Source organism: Xiphias gladius, chromosome 23 (assembly GCF_016859285.1).
Source record: "Xiphias gladius isolate SHS-SW01 ecotype Sanya breed wild chromosome 23, ASM1685928v1, whole genome shotgun sequence".
Classification (NCBI taxonomy): Eukaryota; Metazoa; Chordata; class Actinopteri; order Istiophoriformes; family Xiphiidae; genus Xiphias; species Xiphias gladius.
Window position 1 is genome coordinate 13,455,924 of NC_053422.1, and position 10,589 is coordinate 13,466,512.

The following is a 10,589-nucleotide window of genomic DNA, read 5'->3' on the forward strand; positions in this document are numbered from 1 at the left end:
TCAATGTAAAGTGTTACTTAGGTATAAGTGGGGAGAGCGCTCAAATTTTTTTGTTTTTTCTTTTTATTAAATCATTACCAACAGTCCACTTATGCTTCTGCTTTCCTCAGTGTTATATGAAGAAAACATGTGGAGTGTTAGCCCTCCCCATCTGTGAATTTAATGGACTTTTGCTCCTTGCTGGCAGCATCCAACAGAACTTTAAGATATTTAATAAAAGGGTAAAGGTTCCGTCTTTTGTTTCCCCGTTAGTTTGATAAGCAGACTAAAAGTTGTCTGTAATCGATATTTTTATAACAATGAGTCAAATGACAACATGAAAACAGTCACCTCAATCTGCAGCTACCCTTGGCTTTACAAAACTCTATATTGAGCTTCAGCTCCTTGTTTGGCTGTCCGACCCTTGTAGCGTTGTTTTTGGCTACAGCAGGCAACTATTTTCTGTGAAAAAGCTCTGAAATCCCACTGCTCAGCAACAAACAGCAGACAGACCCATTAGCAACAAGCTGGTGAACATAGTGGAGCATTTAGCAGCCAAAGAGCCATCCATTTCCCTCAGGAGTTGGTAGAGACCAAAAACAGAGCTAAAAGAGTGAATATTGGAATTAAATTCATCTGATGGACATAAACACGACTCCAAACGAATGATAATGTTGCTCCTTAACTCCAGTGTGTAAATGTGTAAATAAGCAACTGTTTGCTAAAAGGTTTAAGTCATATCATCTAAAAAAGTATAATGTCAATGTTGTGTTCACAACTGGTTTCCGCTGCTCCCAACTGGCCGAAAAAATGCAGTTATTGCAGGTTAAAGGTTAACACTACAGCCTCTGAAAGCTACTGGCTCTAGAATCCACTAGTTCTTTTCTTTTTCACAGCAGAGTATGGTAGGAAAAGCACAGATGTTTCTAACAACATTAACAATGGCTCAGTTCTATCCAAGTGTCCCAGTAAATCATGACAGTGAGCCAGCATGAATAACACCAGGACCCTGAAACTGGAGCAGCTGAATGGAATTCAGCCAACACTGATTTTTTGAATTATTTGCACCTGTGCTTTTGCATGTCCTATTTTGTATGTCATAGAGTTTCAGCTCACTAGAGGTTTTAAAACCCAGTGGGCAGTACCGAGGAAGTGTGTGGTAGAGAAGTCAATTATGACAGGATTTCAGTTTAATGTTCTGTCAGTCTTCAACAAGCTCCCCTTTGAGATCAAATCTCTCAATTTGGCCAAATCTAATGAGTCTACATGAATTTAATGATTTTTTTGGGACATAACTGAAAGTAGAGAATATCACCTTATTATAACCTTATCATCTTATTTTAGGGAGGGTTACGTAAGTGATTTTTTTTAGAAAATTCAGTCGAACATCGTAATTCTCCAAGTCGGCTTTATTGTAAGTAGATTCTTGGTGATTATGTAGACATAATATATTTATGTCAATATATTTTAACTTATAAAAAAAACTGGCAAAGTAGAATGTCACAAAATCAGGAAGATTGCAGGGATTAAATTTAAGGCCCTTTCAGAACTAATCGAGTAGGTCTTGTGTGGTGCTTTGCTGTGTAAGGATCAGGTTAATTGTGTTGCTGGAACCATGAGCAGTGCTCCTTGGAGTATTATCAGTCAGAAGCCAGCTATCTTCACTTTGTTCTTGGTCGGTAAAAGTGACTGTCAAGCTCATTGCACACACCAGTGAAATCAGCCCAGAAAGACAAGGGGCTGCATTCAGTTAGTCTTGAAAACAAAAAAACATTTTTCCTCATAACTTATCCAGATCTTAATTTTAAGAGCTTTTACACATCTGAACACAGCATTCAGCTCCATCTCTACTTTAGTTCAGTTAGCTGGCTTATTGAATGATACTAAAAAGGTGGCCGCTCTGTTCCTGGATCAGTCTGTTTCTGTTGTCTCTGGTGGTGATGTAGTGGAAGTGGTGAGGTAGGCTCACAGAGCAGATCCTCCTGATCTCACTTCTTGGTAACAACCAGCACAGCTGAAGGCACCAAACCTAAAAAGACAGAAACGAGAGGATTTTGGAAAAAAAGGTCAGATACAGTCTGTAGTTGTCTGAGCACAGCAAACCTGTGTGATGTGAACAGAGTCTTTTAGTTCCTACAGAAGGTATTCCACTCAGAATGTAGTGATTGAAGTCTACAGTACCTGACAATTTGGAAACTACAATAAGGGATTACGGAGAATTAACATTATTAATTTATTTTTAAAAAAAAGCTGTTATCACATTTATGTAAACTCCATGTTTGATTGATAAATATTGCCCACATTTACACCTGGTATAAACGTGATCTGAACAATGGGCCTATTCATTTACAACTGGAATTAATGAGCATTCTCGGTACCTCGATTCTGCAAACACAGTGACCAGATCTCAATACACAATTAAAGAAGGTGGAGCTTGTGGACACAGTGCAGCGCTTCGTAAGATTCATTTTTTGAGAGGGGAATTTTGGCCCTCAACAGACAGTATACGGTACAGTGCCATACAGGAAAGGGAAGGGAGGGGGGTGGGGGTGTAATGCATCAGACCCCTGGATTTGAAACACAGACATTTCTGTTTACATGATACATGTCTCAGCATCTTGGCCATAGTTTCTTTTCCACACTGCACATACAGCACATCTGTCAGCACCTCCGGCAAGGCCTACGTCAAACAACATACACCAGACTGCAGTGGAAAAACATTAAAATTCAAAGTTAAATGATCCTGATCTGCCAAAATTGAATGGGTTGTTCCCTTCCCATCCCTCCACCAAGCTGGGTACAAATTGGTTCAGTACTTTTTGTGTAATCCTGCTGACAAATAAACAAACAAACAGACACGGGTGATCACTTGACCTCCTTGGTGGAGGTAAAAATGCTCCTAGCTGCGGTTGTCCAGTAAGTCCTATCAATGCTATATCATGCGACTCACAGCCTTCTTGAATCTCACCATGTGCTCTCCATAAAAATACCATCCCATGGCCCAGTGCTCACCCAGCTCTTTCAGGGGCTTCTCCATGTCCAGTTCGGTGTAGACGTGACGGGGGTAGGGCGACAGCAGCGTGAAGTCCTGACCCTCAGGTGTGTTGCCGTTCATCTGCACGTAGACGCGCACTGCCGCCAGCGGCTCCTGGGCCTTGAAGACTGTCGTGATGGTCGAGCCATCCAACATGCGAACCTTGCAAGCGCAGAGGGGAAGTGAAAAGAGTCAGCGAGTAGCGAGTGGAGGAAGAGAAGAAGTTGCATGGATGAGCCATCTTTAAAATCACCATGTTTAAATTTTACAATTTCATGCCAAAAAAATACATTGTTTCATTAAACCAAAAAAAAAAAAAAAAAAAAAAAAAAAAAGTATCAATGTCTGTTTGTCTCACACTAAAAAATTAGTTTACACTAGTGATGGGTCCTAAATGTCTGTGCTGTTTCAGAAGGGACAAACTTAATTCTGTATTATCTATTGACTACAAAGGTTAGACAGAAAACAAAAGATGCAAAACAAGTATGAATGAAGGTGGTACCTGTATCCTGGACTCATCATACTCCTTCTTAGTAGGTGGAGGACCCTGACTGGTGGGTGATGAGGGACTGGGCTGGGCAAGCTGGGATGTTGCAGCCGTGCTCGGTGTTCCTCCGCCTCCAAACTAGACAAGGGGAAAAAAAAAAAACAATCATCAAGTGATTGGTTCCCGTAGAAGTTGTAATAGAAAGAAATGGGAAGTGAACAAGACAAAGAGGAAAACCGAACAACACCGATGACAGGTACCTTTTGCGCTCTCTCCTCTCTGTCACGTGCTATCTTCTCTTTAACCCTTTGCCTGACAGGAATAAGGACAAGCAACACAAAAACAATAAGGATTTGCAACATATGGCAGTTTGGTGAAGGTGCCTGTTCATGTTTGTTCATTTCTATTTGCAAGTTGTCACTTATTTTTGATCCTAGACTCTGAGTTTCTCTTCTGGTACAGTGCCATGAGATTCCCATCTGAAGCTTTTCCTAATAATAGTATTTCTACTATTATCTAAGTTGATTTTTTTTTTCAGCAATTCATGACGAGTAATGAATAATGATGTAAAAATAAAACAAATATACAATACATTCCAGAGGGAGGTCATGAACATATTTTTAAAAAAGTGGAAAAATCGTTGGATCATTTAGGTACTTTATTGTTTTATTGCAGCTTAAACACGATAAACTGGTTGATGTCCCTGTACAAAAAGTCAATTACCATTACCTGAACCTACATTTCCTTTCTCAGAGATGTGTTTTAATAAAAACCTTACCTTGCCAGTTTGTCCTCCATCTTTTCTCTCCTGCGCTGCTCAGCTAGCTTCTTCATATCATCATCCTGTAGCTTTTGGCGGATCTGCTGCAGCTCTTGGCCCTGCCTCCTCCGCTGCTTCTCCCTCTCCACCTCTTCTGCCCGTTCTCGCTCTCTTCTCTCTGCCTGCTTCACCCGCATCAGTTCCTCTAGCCTGGAAAAGACACACCGACACAGAACATCAGCTTACCTACAATGAGGCTCGGGCTTTTTCAATTTTTTCACTGTCTCTAACAAAGAGTATCTCCACCTCATGCTTAATTCCTAGACACAAATGAACTGTCTCAGGCTATATTTTTTTACACTAAATCTGTATCTTCATTAAAAGCTGCCGTGTGTGCACTCTGACCTCTTCACTTGCTCACGTTTCTCCTCCTCTGTCATTGGCTGCTTTGAATCCTCATCATTCTCATAGTCTCCACCTGCTGTCTCTGAAGCCAAAACAAAAGGACATGAGAAACTGAAAGAAAAAGAAACAGAGGAAGAGAGAAAGAGCAAACTTTTGTATGGTATTGAAATGTCTTACGGTCAACTACAAACCAAAGCAACAGTCGCATGCTGACATAACAGGCTTATCTAACCCACACACTTGACACCACAAACCTTAAAACCTTAGTTTGAAAAACCAATGATACACGGCGGGAATTAGAAACTAACTAGCTGAAATCAAATTATGTTCAGTGTAAATTAACAGTGACTGCCACTTAATTTTTACCAAAGCTACTTAGATTGTATCTCATTTAAAGTTGGAAATGACATGTTAAGGAACAAGTCACTGACAAAAACAAATTTATATTTTCTCATGGTATGTGTCATTGTACTGCTCATCCCCCGTGACTTTTATAGTGGTGTCCGTCATGTTTCCATCACACTATCAAGGGAATTCCTGCCCCCAGAAAGCACAACACGCAGTGACCTTCAGCGGTGTCGGCTAGTGTCGGCTGTTCCGTGCTGGACTGGCTGTCTACTTCTCCTCCCAGGACGTTTCCCACAGGCGGCACAAAGGGCTCATCAATGTCAGGGTCGTTCTCATGCTCCATTAACCTGAGGAAAGCACATCCCAGAGGAAAGGCAAGGGCTGAACTGTTGTGATTAAAAGAGTCCGAAAAATGCCGGAAAATGAGGAGCACCGGGTGGCTTTACAAGGGAGACGTGGGAGTGGTGAGCTGGACTGTGGCAGTGAGGACTATTTTAACCTGGGCAGCTCCTGTGTCCGTGAGACTCACCAGTCCATGGCTTGTTCTATCCCCTGGTTTCCCGTGTTGGCCACCGCCTTTTCCCTGAAAACACCAACAGAGCAGGACAAGCAAGGTTACTATAATGTCAGACAGTTTTACTTTCACTTTTCACCAGTGTCACATCTACAAAACCATATTAACCAGAATCGGTTTTTGGATGGGGTTTTACTCACGCTCTGTTTCTCTCAAAGCCCATCTCCAGCAGGCTCTCTAGTGTTGTTAGCTCTGACATTTTGACCTGAAACGGATTGTATACATGCCAGTACATTAACAAGAAAATCACTACTTTCGTTTTTTGTCACATTGTTGCACTATCGTTATAAAAAGCAAGTCACAAAAACACACGCTTTAGCACACTGAAATTACTGCCCAGTCAATACAACAGCTCATGACTTTTCTTTGGCTCAGTCCTGTGTAAAAGAGCTGCATTACCATTGTAGTGAAAGAACTATGAATAGAACTATGAATGCAAATATTACCCATTCCTTGACTAGCAGCCTGACAAAACACTTCTTTACTTGTTCTCTAGTTGCAGCTATTCAATATCACAACTGACGTTATGCTGAGAGCTAAAATTAGCATTAATGTGGCTAACGTTCAAAATGCGAAAGCTAGCTGGGAAGCCTCGCTGGCTAGCACGATTAAAAACGATCGGGATCTCTCATAAACTATCCATCACTTTATCTGTTAATGTTTGTCCGTTTGTTACACGTTAAGGCACACAGAAGTTTTATAATCTTTCCCATAGAGGTAATATCAGCTAATATACTCATGATGACAACGTTAGTTAGCTACTCACACATCAGCCAACACCGCTTCGGCAGTACGGGAGCCCACATGGGTCAACGAGAACAGCACGAGAATAGCGTATGTATAATCTATCTATAATGTATCTGATAGCCACCATACCCTATATTAATGAAACTTGACATTATCGAGATATTTTTGTTGAATTTACTCTGCTGAAATGTTTTTCAAAAATTGAGAAGAATTTCATTCACCAGCATAAAGAATAAAGCATATAAAGTGCAATATTTGCCTCCGAAATGATGTGGAGTAAAAACATAAAGCACGATAAATTGGACATACTCTAGTTAAGTACAATTACCTTAAAACAGTACAGTACTTGAGTAAGTGTACTTCGTTACTTCCCTCCACCACCATTCACAGTGTTTCAGTGTTCTTTGTTTTTAAAGAAATATCCCTTAGGCTGATGCTGTGTCTTGGTCTTATTCACCAGCACAGCTACCGAAGTACATTATCAGAAGAGGCTGAACTGAATTGAACCTTTTCAGTTTCTTTCATTTTTTGAAAAATGTTACAGCAGGGGCAGGAAGCTGACAGACTGAATGAAGAGGCCGAAGAGTGAAGGGGCGAACTCGAAGAGGTCTGAGGCCGGATGGAGTCTCTTGTTGGACGCTCTCCATCTTGTATGATTGAATCCCATCGTTATGTGTCTGTGTGTGTTCAAATAGAATATGATTAGCCAGGTTTTATGGGCAGGCTGGGTCGGTTACATATTTACAGTAAGTGTAATGATTAATTTGTTTCCTCTCCCCCACACAGTCTTAAGCAGCCCTCATCGACAAGTCTACCATTACTCAGGGGACAGAATTGCATGTCCATCTGTTCTCTTCTGTCTTACTTCTTTTCTCGTTTAAAAGTTTGCCCACTGTTTTTTGTCTATTTGTTTGGCCCGCTTTTCTTACACTTTCGTTGATTTTTTTTTTTTTTTTTTCATTTTTCCCTTTTTTCTCTCAGACTTAATGACTGAAATGAGCCTCATGTGCAGTGAGTACTTGGTGAGTATGAACTTTTTTATATACATTTCAATGTGATGAAATGAACTGAAAATGAGTAATCAAAGAAACTGTTTCCTTTCATCATATATTAGTCATTTTACATTTAATTGGTAGACTGTGGGACGTATGTAGGACAGTTCTAGCTTGCATGTAAACCAAGATCGTGAGTTTTGTATTTTGTATTGATTAAATATTTACTGTTCACCCATTCTGCCAGCAACCTGAGCAACTAGTCTCTGGGAGTACATCCATTTTGTTTGATCAGTAGAACCTCAATCAAAGATCAGCCTCTGAATAAATTTGCCACCTCATTTGAAATGAACTGAATGGCTATAAAGAGAGACACAAAATGACTCTTAAGGAAATTCATGAAATGAGTGAAAACTGTATTGAAGTCCAAATGCTTCTTGATGGAGTCACTGGTTGCCAGGCAACAAACGTGCTTTCATTCTGTAAATTAGGTTGTTGGATGATTGAAATTAATTTGAACAGCTGTGAATGGAGCTAAAATCAACTTTTCATATTTAATTTCGGTAACAGAGAGGGTCGTCCTCTTCAACATTCTTGCACCTGTTATATCTGTCCATAAACCATAACATCTGTTGTCAAGGGCGAATTTTAAGATTGACTGAAATATAATCTGTTCGGGACTTTAAAGGTAATCTCTGTAGATTATGACTCTGAAGCCCACCTAATCCTGTGAAAAGGGTAGGTGTGAAGATGTCTACAGGTATTGAGTAAACCCTGCAGCACAAGAGTCTTGTTTAAAATATGACACTTCTTCTGAAACTGGATTTCCTGTCACAGAAATGACCTGATCAGATTCTCTGTCCAGATTTCATATTAAAGTGCTTTCATCATAAACACATTCATTTTCATTTGAGTGCAGAGATTCATAATAGAGAGTCTAAATGTTCTGTCAGTGGAATTATCTGTTTAAAAAAACTGGCAAAGTCAAGGGAGACAATAGGGGTGAAGGTCTCTTTAGTCTACCCTTAAACTGCTTTATGGCTCTGTTTTTTACAGATGGCGAGGGTTAAGGGTCAAAGCTCAGTCAGGATAAGTTTAGAGAGATTCTGAGAAACTAAGGAGATGAGGTTTACACAACGAAATGATGCATGCTCCTGTTTATTGCTTGTCTTTGAAGCCTTATCAATGCCTATATGTAAAAGATTAATTTTAACAGACTAAAGACCAAAATTCATTTGCTGGGATGACACTCCCTTTTGACTCCACACTTTCACTGAGTGAATAACCCGGATTTTATTGGAGTCATAAGGTAACATCTAACCTTAGAAGCAGTAAATACCAAGATCAGGAGACACAAGGCTGTGGTGGATGATATTTTACTAACTATTTATAAGGTGTGGGTTGCATTATCACATGATGGCTCGGATATAAAATCTGCAGTAAAATGATTTGAATTCATGTAGTCAGTGAGGCCAGACCAAAAGAGGGCAGTATTATTTCATATGTGGGAAAACTTTTATGACACTAGTGCCATGTAGGTTAAGTATGTAGTCTTATGAAATGCTTATCTATGAACCTTAGTTGGGATCAGGCAGTTTAAGACTGTAGTAACAATAATCCAATAATTCTAGCCTCTCCTGGGGACTTGAACAATTCACACACCATATACCACACACACCAAAGGTCAGAGGAGCATGTGTTATGTGCATTTTAGTTATCAACTGAACATAATCACGTAAGGATAATCACAATCGAACCTTGAAGTAACCTCATTCTCTTCATGGCACTGAATGGTAGATGTCAGCAGAAAACTGTAAAACCGGTCCCGTGGTGAAATAAATACTATTTTTTTCTTATGGCCCACGAGTGCTGTCAGCTGTGTTGGTTCTGTGGGTCTCACCAGCTGTAACAGCATCTCCATATGGAAAAAACTCTGGTTTCCAGTGGAGCTGCTGTTATCTGTGGAGAGACACCTCTTGTCATCGAAACACTGCTGGGACTCTGTAACTTACAGTGGACACATCTGATTTTCAAAAGTTAATGTGTTGTCTTCATTAACTCAGCTATTAGTTGTTTTTCCATTCAGTTTAATTTTCATGCTTATTTCTGTGCAGGTTGCTCTTTGTGATAAAATAAAGCTAATCCTGTAAATCCTGTATAACTGTCTCTCTGTTTCTTTACAATCCTGTTTGAACAGAGAAAACACAAGATGATGCTGAGGGGCTCCTTCTTAGTCTTTTAATTACATGTGAGTGTGTGAGTGTGTGTGTGTGTGCGTGTGTGTTATTTGTGTGTATGCAATTTGATATAGCAATCTGAAATTAAAAACGTAACTACATGTCGCCTATAAAGGCAACATTTCTAGTTAATGGTAATAAGTGACTGGGAGCTCCCCTTACATTAATGAATGAATGAATTTATATTTTTGTTCAAGTGTCATACACCCAAAGCTGCCCAATCTGCATGAATTTACAAGATTTTCAATTTCAGTGTTGAAAATTTGAATGAATATTACTACTGCTATAACAGGTCAGTTCAAGTGCCTCATTATACTGATGTCCACAAAACAAAAGAACAGATCTGAGTCAACTTTTGATCCTTTGAAAGGTTTATAGTCTGACTCTAATATGTTCTTTTGTTTTGTTGAGATCAGCAGAATATATTCATTCATTTATGTCAGCAGAAATCCGTCAGAGACACAGAATTCTACAGAAACTGAAATGGAAAATGTGAAAAATACACATCACCCAGTCTGAGAAATTCACAGTATTAATTATGCGGAAAAAAAACCAACTGAAAAAGTAGGTATCATTGTGACCATATCTGTGTACAGTTAAATACAGGCATTTGAAATAAAATCCAAAACCACATATGAACATGAAAGCAACCCTTTTTTGTTAATGGTAAAAAAGTTACTGTAACTTTCACTGACATAAATGAATGAATGTATTCTGCTGATCTCAACAAAACAAAAGAACATATCAGAGTCAGTCTGTAAACCATTCAAAGGATCAAAAGTTGAAATTCAAACAAAGTGCAAAGCTACAGAAAGAAAATAATTAATAAATAAATGTAAGGCTTTCATTGAGTGTCATGCAAGAGGCTTACGAGACAAAAATGACATGGTACTGTATCCATAGGCTATATGTCAAGACATAGTATCAGATATAAATTTAACAAATTCAATTTATAAATGCTTTCATACTGACATAACTGCAGCACCATAAAATGCACCATAAAAGACAGGTGTAACAGTAAGCCAT

General features: G+C 39.3%; 1 protein-coding gene across 2 annotated transcripts; it reads right to left on the reverse strand.

The window, feature by feature from the left end:
- Positions 1 to 166: 166 nt before the first annotated feature.
- Positions 167 to 6,423, reverse strand: ubxn1 (UBX domain protein 1). Of its 2 annotated transcripts, none has more exons than XM_040119804.1 (10): positions 6,354 to 6,423; positions 5,728 to 5,792; positions 5,543 to 5,596; positions 5,233 to 5,360; positions 4,666 to 4,747; positions 4,279 to 4,470; positions 3,761 to 3,812; positions 3,516 to 3,638; positions 2,992 to 3,175; positions 167 to 2,008 (listed from the first exon to the last, which is right to left on the reverse strand). In XM_040119804.1, the coding sequence occupies exons 2-10, from the start codon at positions 5,784 to 5,786 to the stop codon at positions 1,968 to 1,970; spliced, it is 915 nt and encodes a 304-aa protein (XP_039975738.1). In that variant the 5' UTR covers positions 5,787 to 5,792; positions 6,354 to 6,423; the 3' UTR covers positions 167 to 1,967. The 2 variants fall into 2 exon arrangements, with proteins under 2 accessions (XP_039975738.1, XP_039975739.1); XM_040119805.1 differs by lacking the exon at positions 6,354 to 6,423 and adding an exon at positions 6,034 to 6,333.
- Between the last annotated feature and the right edge of the window lie 4,166 nt (positions 6,424 to 10,589).

Excerpts from the sequence above, each read along its gene's own strand:
- ubxn1 (XM_040119804.1), bottom strand. The coding sequence starts at position 5,786 with ATGTCAGAGCTAACAACACTAGAGAGCCTGCTGGAGATGGGCTTTGAG. Across the intron at positions 4,471-4,665 it reads AAACGTGAGCAAGTGAAGAG|GCTAGAGGAACTGATGCGGG; the intron begins GTCAGAGTGCAC and ends TGTCTTTTCCAG. Across the intron at positions 2,009-2,991 it reads GAAGCCCCTGAAAGAGCTGG|GTTTGGTGCCTTCAGCTGTG; the intron begins GTGAGCACTGGG and ends CTGTCTTTTTAG.